The sequence below is a fragment of the Gymnogyps californianus genome, chromosome 2, assembly GCF_018139145.2.
Source record: "Gymnogyps californianus isolate 813 chromosome 2, ASM1813914v2, whole genome shotgun sequence".
Classification (NCBI taxonomy): Eukaryota; Metazoa; Chordata; class Aves; order Accipitriformes; family Cathartidae; genus Gymnogyps; species Gymnogyps californianus.
In genome coordinates, this window is record NC_059472.1 from 91261590 (window position 1) to 91285441 (window position 23852).

At 38.2% G+C, this 23852-nt stretch overlaps 1 protein-coding gene across 2 annotated transcripts; it reads right to left on the reverse strand.

The window, feature by feature from the left end:
* Nucleotides 1–23852, reverse strand: KDSR (3-ketodihydrosphingosine reductase). 2 transcript variants are annotated; one of them, XM_050915896.1, is made up of 11 exons: nt 23674–23852; nt 15900–15989; nt 14725–14781; nt 10753–10818; nt 10507–10602; nt 9197–9388; nt 7263–7346; nt 4313–4396; nt 3333–3449; nt 1438–1539; nt 1–1080 (listed from the first exon to the last, which is right to left on the reverse strand). In XM_050915896.1, exons 1-11 carry the CDS (start codon nt 23779–23781, stop codon nt 961–963), a joined length of 1116 nt encoding a protein of 371 aa, XP_050771853.1. In that variant the 5' UTR covers nt 23782–23852; the 3' UTR covers nt 1–960. The 2 variants fall into 2 exon arrangements, with proteins under 2 accessions (XP_050771853.1, XP_050771854.1); XM_050915897.1 differs by lacking the exon at nt 3333–3449.

Here is a 23852-nt window from a genome sequence, read left to right on the forward strand (position 1 = left end):
CCCAAAAAGCTACATTCCTGCTACTGGAAGAGCCTGGCATTTTATTTACTATTGATTCTATCATCAACTAGTGCTTTGGCTCATCATTTGCAGCTTTGAAAAATAATGTGCATAACAGTAGCATTAAGCTACTTTCCTTTCCCGAGCAAAAACCGGCAGATAAGGAAAAGTAAGTATCTGTAAAAATTGTACATTATTTCAATGGCTTAAAATGCTGAAAGTCATAATCAACACACTTGATACTGGTTTGATTTTTTTTTTTGTTCACAACATACTTCAAAGGCCGGAATAGCTACAGACCCAATCACATCTCCTAGCATTTCTTTGTGGGAACGGGTTCTTCATCTCCCTTTAGAAAGTATGCCTATATTAAACCATACTTTTTAATTACTCCCAGACTGAGAAAGCTTCGATCACACAAAAGTATCTGCCATCTTGAGGTTTCCACAGTTGCATGTTGGATAGAATAAGGAAAGCTGTCATTTTCAGAAGGATCTGTAGATTGGCCAAAGGAAAAGTTAACATTCTAAATTAAAAACAGCCCCAAAACATTAGCAAAAGATACCAACTTGTTCAGGGGACTTCAGTCGACTTCAGTCCAGTCTGTCATGGTATCTATTTTGTCCATAAGCACCAAAGTGAGAAAACTTAAGCATTTGTCCAGAATTACCGCACATAGTCTATTCTCAAATTCTAGTCTGCAGATCACTTACAAGTTCCCCAAATTCTCTCCAACTCAAATCACAAAAAAAAAAAAAATCTAATCCTCATTCACACTTTTGCATAGTTTGACATTTTCTGGAGTTGTACTTCTGTTTTCTTTCATAGCTTTTGAGGGGACTCATCTGTCACACATGCAAGTACTTCCAGTCTAAATCCTTCAGGAGAAAAACTGAGTCCCACTTAAGCAGCAAGCTGTCCAAGACTGTTTGACGTTCTTCTTTCAATTCAGAGTAAAGATTACTCAGTTTTATCTGCACTTTCAGATTTTTCCCTTTGCATCATGCAGCGACGAATTATGCTGTCAAAACTTCCTAGGTAAAATAGGCCAATGATGCGAAAAATGCCCATGCAAACAACCTGGAAACAGAGAGAAACATCTTTCAATGCATTTAAGATCCTGGATTGCAGCATATTATTTACTCATGAAATAAAAAAAGTTCCAGGCAGGTATGTTATGTAATCTCAAGAAAACAAACTCATGAAAGCCGTCACAACCATGTAACAGTGCAGGACTGAGTAGCAGGTAGTAATCTTAGCTTTCCCACCAACTTGCTGCTTCAGCTTGAAAATACTACTTCAGTTTCCTGAACGCAAGTCTCCACAGTATTAACAGCCACTTGATGAAAAAAATAATCAATGTTTGCATAATGTTCTACATTTTAATGTATTTTAAACTATAAGAAATTGTGACTACAGGGCCTTTCCAAATCTTACCTGCTGAAGACCTTCAGTAATAGAAGTGACTGGTGACATTCCACTTGTCACTATTGATAGCATGTAACCATCTGATCCAACTGAGCTGTTAAAGTTCCCTTGCTGGATGGAAGGAAAACAGCGATTAAGAAAAGAAAAAAGTAATTTACCCAGTTGTGGCAAATCATGATGTGTCTTATTTCAACAGCTACTCTTGATGAACATAGCTGATTGATGTCACTAACAACAAATATTTTTATGTAAAAAAATATTAACACAATTAAGAATCAAAATATTCAAAAATATTTTGTGCTATACAGCAACATTCCAAAAGATGTTCACTTAAAAATGGACAAGGAAGCTAATCTCTCTTTAGAGAGAGGTGTGCTAAATTACTGCAGATTTCTTTACAAGATAGAAAGGCTCCAAATTCCTTCTTGAAGCATGCTTACTGATGGAGAAAATGCATGATGGTCTCCCCATCTGTAAATATATTTCAGAGACAGAATTACACCCTAACTCTGTCAGATCACCAATCACTACTGTAACTGTAGAATAAAATACTGCTTGCCTTTTCTTAAAATTAATTTGCTATCACATGAGATTTGGTAGGGGGATGTATTTCAAATGCTAGGTGACAGGTTCTTCATCTATGTCAAGGATTTTTAACTTGCCCTTCTCAAAACCGTGAGATACACAGCCTGCTAAGCAATTCAGCTGGCAGAAGAGGGGCGACAAACACCAGGAAAAAGTTGTTTGGTTCGTTGTTTTTTGACTACTCATCAGGAAAATTGCAGCTCTATAGCTCTGACTCCCAGGCTTCTCCCATTTGTTTCCAGCAGACTTTATGCTGGAAAACAGACTTTCCGAAACACTGCAGGACTAAATCTATGGAATGCGGAAGTGAAAGGAGAAGGTGGTGTTCCTGAATCAGGGTTAGGAGTGAATCTATGCGAAGTAGTAGAGGATATGAGATTTGGTTATTTCCCAACACACACCTGAGAGGACTGCGAGTTCCTACAGTACAGAGCTACCTTTTAATTTCTATTTTAGTCTCTCAGCTGATGGCTTGAGTGCATAAAGACCACGTCTGAACTAACGTATCATCCAAAGTGCTGGAAAGCATGGTGTAGAAATACCAGATGCTTAAGATTAGAGAGGAGATTCGTTTTCCTTAAGCACCAAAGCAGAATACTATGTATGCTTTTAAAACTCACCCCTCCAAAACCAGACATAATTTTGTGTTTATGTGCTGTATTTGTGAAAATATTGTAAAAACTTCACAATTGAACACCTACTGTAGATGTAAATCATGTTGAAGATCAAGAGCGTTTGAACTGCAAAATAATTACAGATTTTAGGATTCAATCGCTGTGCATTTTGTCAGAGACTGAAACGAAAGGGTTAATGTCTCAAACACTCGTTGGAAAAGAATGTCGACCCATTAAGGAGCCGTTAGAAAAGGGGATCTTGCAGGCAGGGTGGCACTTTTCTAGGGCCGATTTTCCTATCTTGGGTGACTATCTAAAGAGTAAGTTTGAGACAGCTTTACACATGCGTTTCTGACAGAGGGGAGGGGGGGATCGAAATCACTAGAAGCCCCTCCCCAATCCCTTTCTAGAAGGTACCAGAACAACAGATCGCACATGCAAGATAATGAGCATACGAAGCGAGACTGGAGGTGGGGACTGGGTTCTAAACAGCGCCAATCCGAGAAGCTGCGTGTGCACCCACCATCCGAAGGGACTGGACCAGAGACATCGCTGGAACCCAGGGTGGTGATCCGGATCTTCCCTCTATCTCTATCTCTCTACCTGTCTTCCCCTCTGTCTCTCCTTCCCTCTCTCTTCTACGTTCTCCTTTATAAGGTTAAAGGTTTATACGGTTACAATCCGAGAAGCCGCGTGTGCACCCACCATCCGAAGGGACTGGACCAGAGACGTTGCTGAAACCCAGGGTGGTGATCCGGATCTTCCCTCTATCTCTATCTCTCTACCTTTCTTCCTCTCTTTCCCTCTCTCTTGTACGTTCTCCTTTATAAGGTTAAAGGTTTATACAGTTACAGGTTATAAAACTGAAAGTTCCAATAGTTTTGTAAGGTTGTAAAATGGAAGGTTTGAATAGTTTTGTCATAGGGGTTCAAATAGCTTCTGCCATAAATAAATGTTTAACCGATCGTTTGGTGTCATTTCACCTTGATTTAGCCCAAGGGTATTCCAAATATCGGCCATCCCAGAGAGGGTTGCCCAGGACGGTCCTTTCTGGGACCCAACAGCGTTATGAACATGAAATTTCATGTTTGTTTCTGTTCTGAGGTGCTTTATTAAGCATGCAAGCATTCCATAGCACAAAACATTAAACAAAAAAATCCTCAGAAAGGCAATACACGTTTAACCACCAAGAGCAGCATTTCATGTATTTTAATCACTCATAAATCACACACTTAAGACATTAAAAGTCAAAAAGGCTAGACTGGCTTCATTTATTGCAAAATTATTCTTTTATGAACTCATCTTCAAGAAAAATCAGATAGTCCAACAAGCTTTTGAGGTTAGACAAATGGTATTTGATACGTAAAAAGTCAATAGAGTTTAGTGCTTTAAAGTTAGTCATAATCTGCCTTTGAGACATTGCATCATACTGATGCATCATTTTGTTCTGTCTAATGTACAGCTTCAGATACTTTTTAGTTCCAAGAGATTGTATAAAATCATTTGTGGGCACAGTGGCAAAATAAGAATAAAGAAAATATTTCCTGTTCAAACTAACCAGAGTACTGTTAGTGTAAACTGATTTTGCATTTAGCTTAGCCATTGTCTTACAGTCTTAAACAAGCATTACATGCGATCCTAGTCTCTCCAACGAAGAACATACTTTAAAAAGATAATTTACTTACTATGGCATCTTTGACTATAACTCTGGCGACTTGTTCTGCTTGGCAAACAGATGAGGTTTCAGAAATTAGCTTCGTCTCTAAGGGCTTTAGTAGAAAAACACCAATATAAGTTTGACTAACAACACACAGGAGAAAAAAATATGAAGGTCAAATTTTGGTTTTGGGTCTTTTGTCATGAATGACATCACTGTTAGCAAGTGGTATCATACTGTCACCTAAAACATCCACTTAAAGAAAGGTAAAAGCACCTTCATAAATAATAGTCTAATTTTACAAGGGAAATGCCAACTTTTCCTTGAGTAGTACTTTATTTTTACAGTTTATTACTAATAAAATGTGAAAAAGTGGGGTTTTCCCCTTCTATTTTCAGTAGAAGCTATCAAAATGCTTAAACTATGTCTCCTCAACACCTTTATTAGTTCATTTATGTTTTTTGCCAGAAATGAAGTAAAAGATAGGCCTGAAATATTTTAAGATCCTACAAAACAACTTTTTTTTTTTTTAATTTCTCAAACTCCACACACTGCTATCCCCCAAAATCCATCACTGCATTTTATTTCCTCATGTTTTAGAGCATTTATGCCACTTTACCTCACTAGAAGCAAGCAGGTATGGCAGTTATTTTAGCAGTCACAATTTCTTTCACAAAAAAAAACCCCAAAAACACCCACCCAAACAAGTCTGCTCTGTTACAAAAACAAATGGCAAAAATATGCTTTGAAGTATTTAGAAGCATGTTTGTCGTTCACATTCTTTTAACAAAACAATGATGGAGGTAACTGCATAGCAAGCTATTTAAAATGCTCAATATGTTAAGATAGATGGTTCTGTTGATGAAATAAAAATAGCGCTAAACTAGGGAGAAAAGAGTAGTTGCTCGCAAGTCAGCTTGTTGTAATGGCTAATTCAGTTACATTTAATAACAAAATTTAATTGAAGCATTCAAGCCTAGTCAAATACTGGGACTAGTTTAATTCCGAGATTAATATTTTAAAAAAGCGCTCCTAGGGAAGAGCTGAGCAACTACAGGTTTCTCTCTCATTATCAATCCAAAGTACTACAGAAATTAAATTTCACAGAAACAGGCCTATTTGCAAATATCTGTAGAATTATGAATCCTGATTTCACTGATGAGGCTCACTGAAAACTACTTTTTTTTAGTATGCATATTTTAAGGGGGGGTGGGGGGAGCATCAGTGTCTTTGCCAGCAGAAATCACATACACCACCTTTTACATGCTTTCCTACGGTGATATGGCTTATGTCATCAGATCTCCATCTCATAATCCCTATGTACTTTTGAGCTTACTAGCCAGTATCAACCAAATCTGAAACAGATACAGGGATGTCAACAGTAATTAAAATACTGTAAGTCTGGGAAAAAAATTAGCAGCTGTTCAGGAGAAACAGCTAAAGTTAATGACATGTTGAGAAAAAGGCAGGCAGGAATCAGCCATTAAATACTTGATCTGGCTAGTCAGCCAGCCAAAGCACAGTTGTCATTTGTAAAGCAGTTACCTCAAACCAAACCAAACCTTAATGATTAAACACAGGAAAGGTGTATCCTAGTTCCTGACATTTTCTTTTACTATGTTCAATGATTACACAGAAAAATAGCCTAGTCCTAAAGAGATGCAAACTACAGACACAGATGTTCTAAACTAAGTAGTTTTAAATAAATGCAACAATAATAAATGAGTATCTGAACTGTCAGAGCACTGCAATATTGCAGAGATTTAAGGTGCACTATCACGATAGGAGCAAGTCACCCAAAGACTTTATGCATGCTAAAACAAAGCATAAATCTTTGCTTAAAAGACAACACCTTTTTGACAAATAAGATGAATATCACTGAGTCCTTTTTAAAGAGAAATCTTAGAATAAGAGTGCATTTTGCTGGTAACTATATTTCCCTAAAATAGGCTATTGCAAAGAAAAAAAATCCCAGAGAATATGCAAGCTACACAAGTATCTGCAGATGTCTAATTTTGGCACTTTATGTGGATGTGTGGGAGTATACATTTCATACAGAATATCTATATCAAGAAATGATGAAGTAAGAATTGTGTTATACAATCCCTACTGATTCCTATACAAAGGGTGAAAAACAAAATGGAATTCAACCCCAATTTCCTATTATACATGATGGGGCATCTTGAAAAGGCTGATCTCCTTAGATATCAGGTTTCTAGTTTACGGTATGCAAATAAAAAATAAGACACATTTTTCTCTGGTTAGCTGATACTTCAGTCTGAACAGGGGGCCTGAATGTACTTTTTGGAATTATACTTCATGTGTAGGGACATGTCAAATGATGAGAGGCGACTAAATTTTTGAAGGTCAAAACTTTCACTTTTAAGGTAAGCCAAATGAAAAAGGCCTCCTGCTGACACACCCTTCTGGAAAGCGATACTGTCATTTGCACAGTGCAAGAGAGCTTCCTTCCTTCTTTTAATACTAGACAACAGCCACTACTGAATTGTGCCATTACATATATTCATACAGCATGGTTAGTTTGCAGACTTCACCGAAGGAACTGAGGTTTATTTTGATCTGTCACATCTATCAGAACAACTACATATTATCAAAGATGCAAAATGGGAATATTATTTTTGGCTCATTAAGCTTTGATATCAAAACAAATAGTGGTTTTACAATTTACCATTCTACAACAATATTTTGATTGTGTACAGAAAGACTTTGCAGTGTTTCAGATATTAAAGGTAGGTGGTTCTTCCATTTAAAGCCAGAACAATAACTACACAAAATTATCCTACAAGCTATTTAACTCTGAGTAGTTAAGTTGATAAAATTGAAGTGTTTAAAAGTACTTAAAATCTTAATATGCACTGATTTCAAAAGTACTGCAGAAGTGAATGAAATCTGCAATGCACTGCTTACTATGAAGTGAAGCTTTAAAAACATTACAGCATTACTGAAGGACAATTTACCTTTGTTTTACTTTCTTCTGCAAAGCCAGGTGTGTCAGTATCTGGAGGAAAGGCCACCGTTACGTAGATATTATAAGGTTTTACCTGTATTTTACAAAAGTAAGTGTTATCTTAATACTGACAGCCTTTACATGTCCCTCAAATTCATTAATTTCTCTTGTACCAAAGAAGCACAGCAAGCATGAATTTAAATTGCTTCTAGTGTTAAGTCACCCTCATATTCAGCACTTGCAAGACGCAGAGCTTTGTCAAATGAGAAAGCAGAACAGCAAAGATTTTAAAAAGATGGTTGTGTTGTTTTGTTTAATAAGAATATCTAAAAACTTTGCATTTGATGTAAATTATTTGATGAATCTAAGTGGTTTTTAAGACATTTAGGAGGAATATGAAAGTAGTTTAGCTCTACAATTCTACCAATTTCAATTTAAAAAAAAAGACTAAACCATTGCCAAACACCAGTACCCAACATTCATAAACACAAGGCCAAAAAGGCTTTCACTGAGGCTTATTAACATGCTGTTTTGTTGCTGTTTATGTCTACATATTTTCACTGCTGGACAAATATGAGAAAAAAACAACAAAAATTAAAATTCAAATTTGAGATCTTTAAGAGGTATAACTCAAGTCACAAGGCTTTTCAACCCATGGTATAAACTTGCAAGGGGTCAAAGTCTAAGCAGACAAAAAATTAAGTAGAAAACGTGAGGTCTCATGTCAAGGATTGCATTTAGTTATGTATTTGTAGATATGTGTCATAGAATTACATCACTTACTGCACTACTATTCAGAAACTACTACAATGCAAATCTGTACTCCAATACAAATAAAGAAGCTTTTAATGAAAAAATTCAGAGGGTTAAGATAAAGCAAAGTGTTGTAAAGCACTAAGCATTTTTATTTATCTTGAAGACACTTACTGAAATACCACATCACAGGTCCATAAACGCCCTATTTTTAGTTTTGAATAATTCAGTCTTCACAAAAATATCTGTCACCAGTCTGAAGAAAGACCCTGCAGTCACGTTGTTCTATGTGGCAGGCCAAAAGTAATTGGAGGCAGTTTTACCCCACATTCTTATCCTGATCAAGGCATACAACTACATTGAACAGAACACGGTAACAACAGGGACTATGCAAGGGTCTAGAACCAAACACAGACACCTAATATATAAACAACAACTAAAATATACATTCTTAACAGAAGAATAAGGCAAGTAATTTCCAAATCAATTTTACCTGTCTTACTACAATGTACTTACCAACCTCATTCCATTGGTTGGTAATGACCAAACAACAAAAACAGTGTTTGTTTGGTTTTTAGTCCTGACTTAAGCATAAGCTTAGATCACTGCACTATAAAAAGCTCATATATACCAAAATTTAGAAGGTCAATCTTGAAGGACAAGGTCAAACCTTAGAAGGACAAGGTTGACCACTGTCAACACAATTTTTTTTGTGGACAATCCTCAAATTCTAGCTTGCAAGTTTTACTGTTTCATATGGTTCACATACCACTTACCATGGCCTCACAAACAAGTTGGGAATCACTGGCCTGCCCCTCATGCATCCATGGGATCTTCAATATCATTCTGCACTTAGAGCCTTGAAAAACTTTTACTCAAAAGACTTAAAATCCAAGTCCTTTTAGTTTAAATAAAAGATTAGAAGAATGTCTGCACATGTGGTCATCTTCAGTTCTAGGAACAGATTCAATCTATACCCTCTTATGCAACTGAAATCAACTTATTTTCTGCAACCCCATGCAAAGCAATAGGATTGTACTGCTGCCAAAAAAAGGGCCAACATAGCACACAGGTATCAGCAGTGCTGCACAAGACAAAAAGAGAACTATTTAAGTGAAAATGTGCTGTGCTGCTAGTTAAAAAAAATATTTTTGTCTACAATCAAAAATACTTAAATTTTTGCACACATACCTCCATTTGCAGCGCTTCAGCCAACCCTCGAAGAGCAAACTTTGTTGGAGAATAAGCTGTATAACCAAATAGACCTAATTGTCCAGCCTGAGATGATACAAACACAATCCTTCCCATTCTTCGTTCCTTCATGGTAGCGATTACTGCTCGACTCGGGTAAACACTACCCAGATAATTGACTGCCATTAATCTCTGTACAAACGATATTAATATGGTATTTGAGCCATAGATTCAGAATCCTTCAGCTGTTTGGTATTATTTATCAAAAGTCCCTATTTCAGTCTGCTTTAACAATGAAGTTCACTAGATTTGTAGCTCTATCAGCTGGCAAAAGAAATAACAATTGTTTTCTATTCTACAGCTTCATAAACTGTTTTATAGCTAAAAATCTCACTTCAAGCCAAAAGAAATCCAGCCTATCTACAAGTCTTAATAGCATCCAGGATACCGATAATACTGTGAACCATATGGCCTTCAAGGAAAAAAGAAGAATATTTGAGGGAAAATCTAACCTAAACAGTGTCTAGGAAGCAATCCATTAACGCATGATGTATGAAAACATACTGAAATGGAAGTTTAAAGAGCTTTCTAAAACAGGAAACAGGAAAAATTCTATGTATTTATGCATTTCAGAGATTTTAATCTTTGGCAGGATAAGGGGAAGTCTTTAATTTCACTCTCTAGGAGACCTAACACACAACTGATAGCCTATACAAGCAATAGAATGGATGATTCAAATTTATTATAAAATTATGCCTATGTAGTATTTTCAGATGATTCAATGTTATCTGTAGATGACTGGGGGCCTGAGAGCTGTGGGCATAAAGCAATCAAAACACAGGGGTTTGAGGGGTTTTTTTTGTCTTTTCATCAGAGCAGCAGCTTCTCAAGCTGCAAACAATTTGTGCAACTCAGAGCTGAACACTGATAACAGCCAAATTTTTCTTAAACAGGTTAAAAATATATATAAAAAAACCTTCACCAGAAAAAAAATGAGACCATGTGAAATTCAGTGCCTTTCACAGTGCATTAAACTATAAAAATACATGCCAGGCTTTTTTGCCACTTTGAGGACTCTCTCTATCCCAGAGGGAGAATTCACTGTTCTGACCCATCAATGGACCAATAGTTAGGTGAGAAATTAGAGGCAACCCCTGCAAATCTAAAGATACATTCTAATTCTGACAGCTACCACAATAGGGTATCACTATTCATACAAAGTCTGCAAAGACACAGGAATGCAATCTAATTGTTAGAACGGTTGAATGAGAAATCATCATATAATAAAATAAAAAAGTATGCTCACTCACTTCAAAAGCATTCACTTCAATATCCTCAAATTTTCCTGTAACTGATGTTCCTGCACAGTTTACAAGCATGTCAACTGGCCCCAGCTTCTCCTGAGCCTGGAAGATGGGACAGAGATTAAGATGCTCTTTAGCAGGGAAAAAACCTTCCTATAGCACAGTATCATTATAAGAAACTACTTCCATTAGAAATACATCACATACAGATAAGCTTCTTAAGACACATAGGTGAATCAGTTCCTTCCTCACCTGTTTTAGAACATTCTCCACCTGTTCGTAGTCTTTAGATATATCAACAGAAATACACAGTACAACCTAGAAAAGGAAAGCAAAAGAACATTTTTACAACACAGTAAGTCCAGTAACTGTTGACTCCAAGCCTTTCAAAATGGAACAAAACCCAACGGCATATCTTTTCCAGAAAAACACGCAGTTTTTTTTCACAGGACAGTTTGCACTTCTCCCATGCTGGAGAAAGCAATCCCTGCCCCCTCCGAGCTCCTCCCCCTCACACACACACACATTCTAGTACAATAAAGATATTAAGAACAAATAAGCACTTCAGGATCTTCAAAGGAGCTACTCATGTGCAAAGTATCATTTCTGATTTACTGTACTAAGACACACTATGACTCAAGTTATTTACATAAAGTTTAGTAAAAACTGTTCTAAGGCAGTCAAAATTCCACAGTGCTACGTCTAACTTTCATCAGTGCTAAACACAAGTCGAACCATTTGTGTGGCTTAGGCTCATCTTTAAGAAAAATCATTTTTTTTCCACATCATAGAACGGCATGGTTGCAGAGTGTTGCTCTGAAACTGCAGCATCAGCGCTGCAAAAAAATTTTCCAAAATTTATAAAGCAAGTGTTAAAAACCTGCTAACTTTAGTACTGGCAATGCATGCTACCCACTTTTTTCATAAAATCTTTTTTTGAAGAAAAGTAGTAAACTTAGTTGCATACTGTTTAATTGGGACATGTCAAGAACAAAACTAAAATAAAAATTCTACGAGAAACTGACTAGTTGCACAGTGTCATAAATATCTAAAAAGCGATGTATATATGTTTACTCCTTGTCTGGAAACCAGAGACTATGGGTTTTAGTTTGAAAGATACAGAAAAATGAAAATAAGCATTAGCTGCGGGGAGGGGGGGCGGGCAGGACAGTACGACAAAAAACAGATGACAGTGATATCTAAGTTTTGTTGCAGCTAGAAGTTAGGCCTTGTTTTTCTTGAAAGTTCCTAATTACTTTCAGCAAGATGATCTCAGAATCTATGTTTTAAAGCACCTTCAAATCAACTTTTGGCCAAAGGAAGCACCACCTTTGGGTTACCACTTACAAACTGTAAGATTGCTACAAACTCCAGCTTGGTCAAGTATTGACAAATAAGCTACCTTCTCTGCTGAGCAATCAGCAGAGCTTCGGGGCAATTCATCATCTTGAAAGGAAAAGCAATCTCATATCACAATAAAAGGAGGGACTCCTGTATTTTTGTTCCAATTTCTAACCTTTCTGTTACTTTGGTCAATTCATTTAAACTCAGTTTGAGGTGAAATAAAACAAAGTCATCACCAGTTTGTAACAAGTATCATCATGACCACTTGTCATGGAGCACATGGACACACACACACAAAAAAAAAGCTTACCACAGTGTAACTAACTGCTTTGGCAGCTAGTCATTTGTCAGTTCTGCCTCTGGTCAGACTGCAACACTTCTTAGCTGCATAAACAGAATCTGCTTGCCATTCCTGTACAGCAGGTTGGCTATTCCTGCCTCCCAGCATTGTGGGTAGTTGGACATCAGAGTAAACTTGTGGCCCAAGTTATTGGCTGGTCTGCATGCACCTCCCCTTAGGGCATTTATTACATTTTGGAAATATTTATCTTTTACATAAGTTCAAGAACAAAATTACAGGTGAACAAAAACAACATTGATTTATTATCTGGATGGCTTTGCAAGATCAGTGAGGAAGTTAAAAATCACAGTTCTGTATCAAAATTGGAGCAGTTGGTTAATATATCAGATTGCATAGATTAGTTATACTGTGAGCAACATACTCAAGAATTACCACAGCTTTTATTGACTACTATCACATTATACAATTCACCTCTTTTCTTCTATTATCATATGTTCTTTCTTCTGCTACAATATACTGATTACCTTCACTCCAAAGCATGCAGTATAGATCCATGCCTAGGACACAGAATATGCCGCCAGAAATAGTCTAATATTCCCAGCCTTGTTTCTCACCTTTTGTTCTAAATATTGCATGATGTTGTATCATTAATAAAGCTTTCACAATAAAAGATCAATTCAACTCCCAGTGAAGTAACTGGGAATATTCTATATTAGCAAAGGGATTAAAAAAAAATATTGCAAAAAAAAACCTCTAAGGGCAAAGATTTTGTTCCATTGCACATCTATACCCATAAAGGCTGCACTGTCAGCACTCTAAATAAATTGCATGCAAACGTCGAACACTAAAATGTACATAGATGTCAGACCCTGGTTGTCAATACAACCTGGTTTCAAGTCTATATCCAAGAGCTGAACGGTGACAGCACATGCTCACATAAAAAGTAATCTCTCCTGAGGATCTTTGCCTCTTAGCTCGACATCTAGTAAACGTAACAGTCTCTGTGTATGTGACCCATATCAGACAACATCTTTCTCTACACTGTCTCAGCAATCCTTTTGTACAGTTTCTCTCAGTTCAGCTACCCTCACTTCCCAGCTTCTGACCTGCTGTTCCAGTGTGAGCTCTGTCCCAGACTCCTTGCTTTTTCCAGTTCTGTTCTTTGCATTTAGATCAGGCAGGCTTCCCTGTGACCTTGTCTACAACCCAACAATAGCTACAGAAGAGCCAGCCTACCTATCACTCCCACTGCCTATGTTTAACATGGCTGCAAGTCTGAAGCTGCTTCTGCAAAAGCAGTCCTGTTCAGCCCACACTGGAGCTTGCTCAACCTTGAAGGTACTTTCAGAGATTTTAACTGAAACTCTTACGAAAATGCACCATGTAATATTATTTTTAAAAGTCCGCATCTATCAAGCTTGGACAGATTTTAACAAGAACATCCTGACACAGTGTTTGACAAGGGATTAACTTCAATGCTAAGCATGGGAAACTACTAGAGCAGCTAGAAGAAAGTGGTTATCATGATTCTTTTTTTTTCTTTTTTTTGAATGGGCAAAATATAGTTTCTCCTCACCTCAAATGACTTAGTTTTTCAAATAAAGTTGATCTGAGTAGGGCAGCATGCAGAGGAAAAAAAAAATCAGCTTGAGCCATTTGAAAAAAATATACGGAAGACAGAATCTTATCCTATAAATGGAGGTATTAAGAAAATTTTGTATCAGCTAGTACTAACATTATTACCTCCAAATATTCAGCTTTTTCCATTGCTTCTTTTCAACAGAACATCCAATTTATCAATTCAAATCCCTTTTCACAGACAAATAAATTGCTTGTATTTGTAATCATGAAAGTAACAAAAAAGTTGTGGAACACAAGAAAGGAGAAGTCAAAGATGTTAACAGTCTCAATACTGTTTCCCCTCTCCCCTTGGTTATTAGTACTGCGAAAAAATAATTTTAGCATTTCATCTTGAAGTTGCATATTTTGAACATAGCAAGCTTACCTATTTTAAGCTAGTACCTCTGCAAGCTCTAGAACAGTGCCTTTATGCACGAGTGCACTATCTATTCACCAAAGCAGCTTCAGTGTTCAGAAGTCTCAGAACTTCACAAATTTAACTTGTGTATCTGTTACAGTACTTTGTCAGGAAAAGGATTACAAGTATGATGTAGTGAACTAAACCTGAAAACAACTGTCTCAACTTCTTTCCCAAGACAATCGCTGTATTTATGAATTGCAAAAATCAAGCGATTTGAAAAAAATTTGGTTCTTCCACTTCATCTTGAAGAATACAAATGCTTATCGAGTGACAGTAAATTGCAGCTCTCCAAAAAAGCATACTACACCTACAGCTGAAGACATCAATCTTTTTCTCTAAGAAAAGCAGGCTAATGCACTAGCTAGGCAACATCAAATGTAGCCGAGTTCAGAACATCTCATGTAAGTAGACTGGGATTTTTGAATTCAAATACTGAATCCTCGCTCATTTTTGTCAAACAGCTTTGTTTTAAAGACAGGACTACTGAACTATGTTGTAGTGACTAACACACAACAGCCAGTGCTGGCAGTGATCTTACCTGCTTGTCATTAACACAATACTTTTCTATTTCCTTCTTTGTCTGCAACAGCTTGTTCTGAAATGGATACAAGAACAGCTAAAGCAACCCAGTTCTGAGAGCAATATTAGTCTTAAGTATTTCAATAAGGCTTAAAAACATTCCCTAAAACCCCAAAAGGTTATACTCAACTAGTTATAACACTTTACTGTTGTCATTTTACAGATTTATGAATATATGATGAAAACATGAAATCCATCAAGCTATCAGAACTCGCTTATCTGTTTTTCACTTCATCTTCTAAAGCCGATAATGACTTCTATAACAGATTTAATGCTTTTGTTTCCTACAACTACACAGAGAACCTAAGACTGTAGGTATTAATTTTTCTCCTGTATTTTGGTTCTATTTTATGTAATATTACATAAACTATTCTGAAGAACAATCACCGTCATGGAATTACCATAAAAATTAAACTAAAATTTGGTAAATTCAAAATGTCATACTCCTTTCAAGAAAAATTGTGTCAATTCTGGCTGCATTCAAGGTTATACAAAGTAAGTTCTCAAGTGTAAGTTATCAAAGACAGCTTGGACTGAGCCCCCCCCAAAAAGTTAAGTGCTTTTATCTCCTGAATACTTAGTTTTTTCTCTACAAATAAAAATAACAATCCATTACAAAAACAGTCATTCCAACTAAATTCTGAATACCTCTTAGTTAAAAAAAAACCAAAGCAACCCTTTTTCCTCCAAAGCTGTCTCGATGAACAGTTTTTCACTAGTAAAAAGTATGATATAATGCTGATTAGACACCAAAATATTCCGTGAATTTTAAGAATTGTCATTAATCCCCCAGTTGTCACTTACTGTAGGGAAATTCTAGAGTTTTAAAGAATATAGGGTTTTTCCTGCTTTTGTCCTCTGCCACAGCTCTAGACAGTGAAATAATGAATGCCATTAACAGAAATGATAGCACTGGCAGAGTTTTAAGGCAAGCTAATCACAAATTCCATGTTGGGCTACACTCCTTAAAAAGGCAGCCATCTCTGCTACTCAAATGCATTAATTTGAAATGCTTAGGATCCCCTTAAAATATACACTGAAGAAAGTATGAATAATTATCAATTCCAAAATTATTCCCCACCTATACTGATTTTGTGAACAGAGTTTAGCCAGTAAAAATACACATACACTTACCTCATCCCTTGCAATTAGTGTTATGAAAGCACCTTGCTTATAACATTCAATAGCAATACTTTTTCCAATTCCACTGGAGCCTCCAGTTACCTAAAAGTTATTTGAAAATGGCAGTGTTAGTCCACTACTCTCATCCCTTCTCCCATATGGTAAAAGTCAAATCAAATGAGAATTCTAAAAATATACTGACATTAAAATATCACCCAATGAGGTATGAATACAGAAGATACACTAAAGCTAGTTTACTTGCTGAGTATGAATGAAAAATAAGATGAATAGATCAATGAGCATTTGTTTCTACCCCAAAACCAGTTTTACCTCAGTGGTATTTTTTGCTCATTTCTTATATTAGGCACACTTAGACCCACTCCCACATGGGCTCTCTCACATGCTTTTGACTAAGTTCTGTATGTTATTTCTAAAAGCAGAAGTAGTTAAAAGTTTGAAATCACTATTAATGTTAGCCATAATAATAAAATTACATACCGCCCCTTCATACCTGGTCACAGTAGAAATTATTTAGAAAATGAACAACTGTAGATTGCCTGCTGAAGATATCATCACGTAAACATAAACAGAAAATACCTTCTTTCTTATTAAAAAAAATTCCATTAATTCAACAGTTGGCCTTCTGTAGAGTATTTCTCAGTTCCCCCAGTTTGGACCTTGAACTGTCCACGCCATTCTGCAATTCCAGTTTTGTGGGGATGCCAGCACCTAAACTTCCATTATCTTTTCTTCTTCCTCTAAACTCTAACACTGAATAGTCTTATACGCAAACAGGAAATTAATAGTTCATCTATAGACAAATGCAGGGTCATGACTACAGCCCTGCATCATATGTTGCAGGAGGATACACTGCCAAGAAATACTAATATACAAGTTAAAGTCACCTTAACACCTCTCTCACTACCCTCAATAAACCTACTTATGAACTTCACGTGGAACAAGATGTAGACGACAATCCTGACCTCTCTTTTTGACTAAAATAAAAATGTCTGCCTGTCTGACACTGCCTTTAGATGACTTGCTCATTTAAGCCCAGTCTGAGTCTGCATGCGCCTTCGGTCCTTAAACAAACACTGGTATCTTCCTTATACACCCAAATTATTTGAATTTTCTTTTAACAGCATATTAAGAGGCTAAAACTGAGCAAATATTGGAACAGAATGCCTAGAAGCAGTTATTGTAAAAAAATTCTGTTGATGAAATGAGTTCTGAAATACAGATTTCCTAATAGTTGGAAAAAGAAGCTATTCAGATTGCTCTGGAAATTGTAATTTTTTGTTCTTTATCAAAACCTTTCAAAAGACTTCAGAGAAAGTAAGATATCGCCTCCATTTTAAGTATGAGAAAATGGAGGCATTGAGCCAATTAGTGGAAGAGCAAAGATCTCCAATCTCTAACTGCACACCCTGTCAAAAGCCTTGTGTTGTCTCCTCATCTGCCAATGCCTCAGTTTTGTTTTCAGAGATGCATTATCCTTAAAATTCTTTCCACTCCTGGAGGCAGTAAAGTCAGAAGGACATTCCCATGAGTCACTAAACTCCTCTTTCATATTAGTATTTTATCACTAACCTTCAAAAACAGCTTAGTGTAAGTGAAGTAATCCCAGCAAACAAAGATTTACAACAAGATTTACAAGTCAGATTTTCTGACTGGTCCGTCCACAGTCACAAATGGGCCAAGAATGGGTGTAACATTCACGAAGACCAATTTCAGCTCTTTAGGCTTCCTCTATTAGTAGAGATAGCTGCTTCAGATTAGCTTCTAACTGACTCGCTCTGCAAGATTAGCTTCACACTACACTAACCTTTGAGGATGACTCCAAGATGCATGTCCTGTTCTAGAAATGTGAAACCTGGCCTGTAGTGTTCTGAACCAAGGATGACTGCTTTCAAAGTAAATGAAGTCCGTAAGACTGCAAGTGTTAGTTAACAATTTGGGACTTCAGCAGAACCCCAGAATTAATTTAATGCTTCATGATGAAAAAGAAGTTAAGAATTTTACTGTATTTGCAAAATAGCTTGCAAGATTTCAGTAGATTTCTGAAGAGATTAAAAGACTCAGTTTGATACATTCAGGCAGACCTCAGCTCCACTGCACTCATGAGCTGCTTCTATAGATTTTCCATAGCAGCAGGTACACCAGCAAATGAACTAATCAATGTGCATGGAAGACTGCTCCAATTCCATTTTTTGGCATAGCACCGAGACACAGCTGATTACTACCTGCACAAACCACCAAGTATCATCAACAGGTCAACTATACCAGTGCTTAAGGAATTCTTTGAAGGTGAAGGTACTGGCACCAAGCCTCTGGCTTGTCAGACAAGGCTAATATTCATTTCAGAAAGACAAGGTCTGAAGTCATGCAAGAAATGGAAAAAGGAAGTTTTTTTCACAGTCACACCCAAGAACACTGGATGGGGCTCATGTCAGATAGGTCAATGACAAAAGGCAATATCAATTAGCTGGGAACTTTAGCATTTAGGTGGGAGGCTGTTACTAGTATGTGGGAGGTTGTTACTAATACGCACATCTTTCAGGAACATTCACCATGAATGCTAATGTAACAGAAAAAAAAAATTTCCTAACACTAGTGAAAACTTTGCTTTGTGCTACAATGAAGTTAGCCTAAGCAATTCTATGAAGCCTGTTAGGTAAGTTACTAACATAGATGCTCAGAATTAAAGGGAGAGCACACATCTACTCCACTAAACAAGATGTTACTATAGTTACTTACCCTTATGGCCAATAGTTCTACAGTGCTACTGCATTTCAGTAGTTCCAGACATTTGAACTGCCACTGATCCCATTTTTAAATTTCACTGTAACCCAGCCTCAGAGGAGTTAGCAAAAATAAAAATCTGGTCACAGTAGCTCAAAACATAGACTAATTTCTTGACAGGAAGGGACAATTAAATCCTAGTATTAATTCATATGTTCAGAATGCAATACTACCAGCCCTTGAGCAGTGTTATTGAGCTGTTTCTGTGTTTGAGAAGAACAGGTACCAAATTAGCTATTCCAAAAAGGGTCTGACTCCAACTTCTCAAGCTACGATCCTTGATAATAGAGTTCAGCTTCTAAGGAACATAGGGTTTATTTCCCTCTTGATAAATGGAAACGTTGGGGTGAGGTACAGAGAATTGCTATGTTTGACTTTCAAGTTTGAGATACTGGAAGTTCGCTTCAATTGATGAGACAGTCCAACTCCAAATTAACAGAACTGTCATCAGGAATGATCAAAATCAAGAACCAACTGATAACGGTATCTCCAACAGAGCTTATTAACTTTCACTTAGCGCTGGATGCAAGCTGGCTTCATGCTTTTAGACAGTGCTCTGACAAAAGGTATTGAGTTCCACTGAAACAGAACATCCCTGTAATCTGCTCTAAGTGGTTAGTATGCCTGACTAGACTGAAAATGACCTCTTGTAGAACCACTCGGATGCATCCAAACCACAGATCATATCACTCCCAACACAAGAGCTACAATGCTGAGACACCAAGATTGGCTGTCCTTAAAGATGACTGCAGTTATCAAGTTGGGCTCTGCACAGAAGTGGTGAAACTACTTCTAGACTAGAGACGACCCTTATGCATGTGGATGTGGCGTCATCATCCTGACCTATGTCCAAGCGAAAGGCCCTTTTCAATCTGAATGGGACACAGTCCCAAGCAGAGAAGACCTTTACATTTCCTGACATTGTTAGTCCACAAACTTTGATAAACTGCATTCATATCACCGAGACCTTGGGGTTTTTTGCAGGAATTTCAACTTGGTTTTAGAAAGATTAAGGGTGAAACAATGAGGGGGGAAGGTTATCATTGGTCTTTCAGCAAAGACAATTTCTAAACATCACTCATGAAATCTACAGAAGGCTGCTTTTGCCCTAACATCTTAAGTTTTTGTTGCATTCTGCTCCATCAAGCAAAGTACCTTTGTAGAGAAATGGAAAGAAAGAGCAGAGAGAATGTGTGTAGGGCAGGTGTAACATCTTTGACAAAGGGCAGTTAAATGTGATGCAAGTGAGCACGATGCACATGAAGCAGTGATGACTGCCTTATCCTATTTTCATTTTCCTGTCTACTAGTACAACCAGCTACCAAAATAATAGCTTATTCTCACAGAATAGGTGATACATGCTAGCACGTAGCCTGAGACCCAAGCAGAGAGTTAAAGCCAATGGCAAAATAAAAGATGTACAAAATAGTCTTCCAGATTTTGAAGCATGGAGAAGTTCAGCACAAGAAGCAGCAGCTCTACAGCACAAAAATAACTTTTAGACCCTTTATTTGAGAACGCTTTCCTAGTCGTGCTAGAAACAAAACAAGTAGTATTAAACATCTAAAAAGCATTTTGTTTTAAATAAGCTAAACCTGATGCTTGAGCCAATTCGACAGCAGAGAAGTCCTTTTTATTTAATGGTGCTCACTGGGGTCACCAAAATACACAGCAGATAAGAGGGGGGGAAAAAAAACCCACAAAATTACACCATTAGTAATTTGGAGTTCTGTAGACTCTCGCTCTGAATAACAGTCCTATTCTTTACTAAGGAAAAGAGACTCCTATGATCATGATTCCTCCAGAAAGCATGCCTCGCCTAACACAGCAAGCACTTCCATCATGCAGGTGACTCTGGGAGAGGGCAGAGAGAAAAAACCCACAAGTTTTCTGCTTCAAATTTCTATCCCAAAAGGCAGCTGGAGTCAGTTACTTAGCCATAACTCAAGTGTCTATTAACCGTAACTGTTAGGAGTGAAGAGATATACTTTTTATGAAGGATTAAGAGTGAAAAGAATGCTGACAAGTTGAAAATTCTAACTGGTATGTAATAGCCTCTGAAGTTGCCCAATGACCTTCCTTCAGAAATGTAACAGGTATTTTCACGATACTTTCAACAGGCCTCCAGAAAGAAGAGTTTCTAGATAAGACTGACTTTTTCTGCTTCAGAAAAACAATTTATTCAAGTATATCTTGAAAAATTGTATTTACCGTGCAATGGTAATCACTTGCACTCTTGAGAGGGCTTAACCAGCTAAATACACAATTTGCAGGTCTTTATTCCTTTATTCTTTCTTTATAGCAAGACTGAGTTTAACTGAGGCCTGACAAAGATTACCAAATGTTAATCTACAGTCTTATGTGAATCAAGTCATAAACTAAGAAGAATTTATATATGCAGATCACTTAAACAGATGTTGATATTTTTCTGTGAGAAGACTTCAAAGAAGTCCTTAGATAATGTTATCGTCCTTAAATACTTTCATGAAGTCTCTCAGTCATTTCAGCAGCAGAGAACACTTACTCCCAGTATATAATGTAAAATTTCACTTTACACACATAACGTAGAAAGCCTCCCTGAACGAAATTTCCAATTTACAGTACCATCATCCAATATTTTTCCTTATGCATTACACTAGAAAATTTGCAATCCAAATGTACAAGTGTCCAGCATTATTAACAGCATCTACAAGTCTAAGAACTAGTGAACTCTGAAACAATTGCTCTGTATTTCATTAGTTTGCATGAATAGTTTAAGAGCATAACTAAAGTCAAAATAAAACAAGTAGTTCTGCCAGTGGTGACACCAATAAAACTGTTTACCTGCAGATTTTGATTGGTATCATCAAGTTAAATATATCCACAGCCTTTTCCTCCATCAATATATTAATATAGTTACTTCTCTAGCTGGACTCCTAATTTTATAAGACTTGCAGGAATACTGTTTTTGACATTTCCACTTGTATCAAATTGAGCTTAAACTGCTAATATAACTAGTGGCAGTGGTTATAGGGAGGTTTCTCCAACAAGAATATTCTCATGATTTTCAATGTGAACTTTTTTAAATGAACCATTCTCATTAGAAGAACCAGCACAGTAGTTTTTAAAGAGTTTAATCACATAAAGAACAGACAAAACTTGGGATAATCACAATATATATAAAAAAACCAGCAAAATTTTGGAATAAAATCCATTAAACTTTTTATTGTTTGCTATTCTATTTCTGCATAAAAGTCGCAGAAGGCCCTTAAGTCTGCTTCACCTTTACTTTTACACAGTATTGAAGGGTTCCTCCTTAACAAGCATTACATCTGTGGGAAGAACCATAACCAGAGAACCTTAATGCAAGCTCGAACACACCTCACACAATATATGATGCTGTAAAGCCAGTTACAGCATTGAAGTAACACCTATTGCATAAAGCAACTTGGGAATACTGTTGCAACTTGGACCGGTCTTAATTATTCTGAGGACAGCTCCATCCTCCAAAGAGGAGCTCCAAAAATAATAATAAAAACCCCAAGCCAAAAAGGCATCATACAGCGCTCAACACCCCCCCCCCCCCCCCCCCCCCCCCCCCCCGCAAACCTCGGAGTAGCTCTAAATTCACTTGCACCTAAAAGATCTAACTTCTGGATTATCCCAAACTCCTACTGTAATAAAGGGCATCTGCAAGCATTATTCACCCCTTAAAAGCAAATCTAAGCAAACAGTAAACTACAGCTTCTCTGCATAGAACATACCTTAGGGATTTAAAGCTAAGTTAAAAAAGCTGATTCTAGGACCGTGATTCTTTCAACTGCTTAACTCATTTGCTCTCATGCCTCCAAATTCACTACTTTGTGATCCACCTGAAAGCACTTGGGTATTGCTCCCCTTCCTTCCCTCCCCACCTCTGCCAAGCCACACACCCTTACAACTTCTACTGGTGTACTACTCATGAACTGTTTCAACACTATGTTCTTCTGAAGACTTCCTTCTAAAGACTTACTTCTACCATTTTTACTACAGACAATCCAAATATTGCTCATAGACATCAATATCTACGTACTTAAAGACAAAAAGGTGCATGAGTGTCATCTGATCACTTCTTTTGTGTTAGTCTTCCCATTTCCTCACGTCTAACTTGTTTTTTAAGACCAACGAAACCATAAATTTTGCCTTTTGTTTATGAGCGCACACACCACTTAAGTACATCGGGACATGCTAAAAGAAAACAAAACTCAAGGTAACTGGTAACTTCGAGAGTACAAAGGGAATGTCTCAAAAAGTCAACATTAAGACTGAAGATGGTTTGCATTTCTGGTGACTCAGAAGATCGCCTTAAGCCAACCGAGATAGACAGCGGTTGTCAGAGTCATCAGTACAGGTCATTTCCTTATCACTCGGACTTGTGGCTCCCATGTTTTGGTAGCTTGGGGTGCTACATCGAGCTGCCAAGATTCCTTGCAAACCAGCGGGCACCCCTAACGCTGAACCTCCCCAGCGCGGGCCTTTGCCACCAGCCCCCCTCCGGGTGCCGCTGAACACCAGCCTGCAGGGAGTCACCGTCCGCACGCTCCGCCAGAGCCCCCCCCTTCCCCCGCCGCCGGCACCCCGCCGTTCCCGTGATCGAGAGGCTTCCTCCGCTCACACCCTCTGCAGCGGGGCCTTCCCCGCGGGGGCCCTAAGGCCGCCATACCCCCCGGCTGCCAGCCTGGCTGCCAGCGGGACACTCCTCCCGGTAGCGCTGCACGCCCCCCTCGGAAGAAGCGGCCTGTCTGCCTCCCTCCCTTCCCCCCAGACCCGCGCACCGGCCCAACGGACAAAACGGCCGCGGACGGCTCGCCCGGAAGCCCCCTCCCCGCGCCGCGGCGGGAAAGGCGCCGAGGCCGAGCGGCGGCGGCCCGCCAACGGCCCGCTGCCTCGGCGCGGGGCAGAAAGGGACGGCGACGGGGACCCCTTCCTCGCACAGCGCGTCCCCCTCCCGGGGCGCCCGACTCACCACGACGTGAGCGCCGGTCAGCTTGAGGGGCTTGGGGCTGATGAGCGGCGACACCATGTAGAGGAGGAGGACGAAGGCCACGATGAAGGCGACGGCCAGGAGCAGCATGGCTCGGGCTTGCGCTCGCGGAAGGGTCGCGGCGAGCTAGGGGGCCGAAGCCCGTCAGGCAGCGGCAGCCG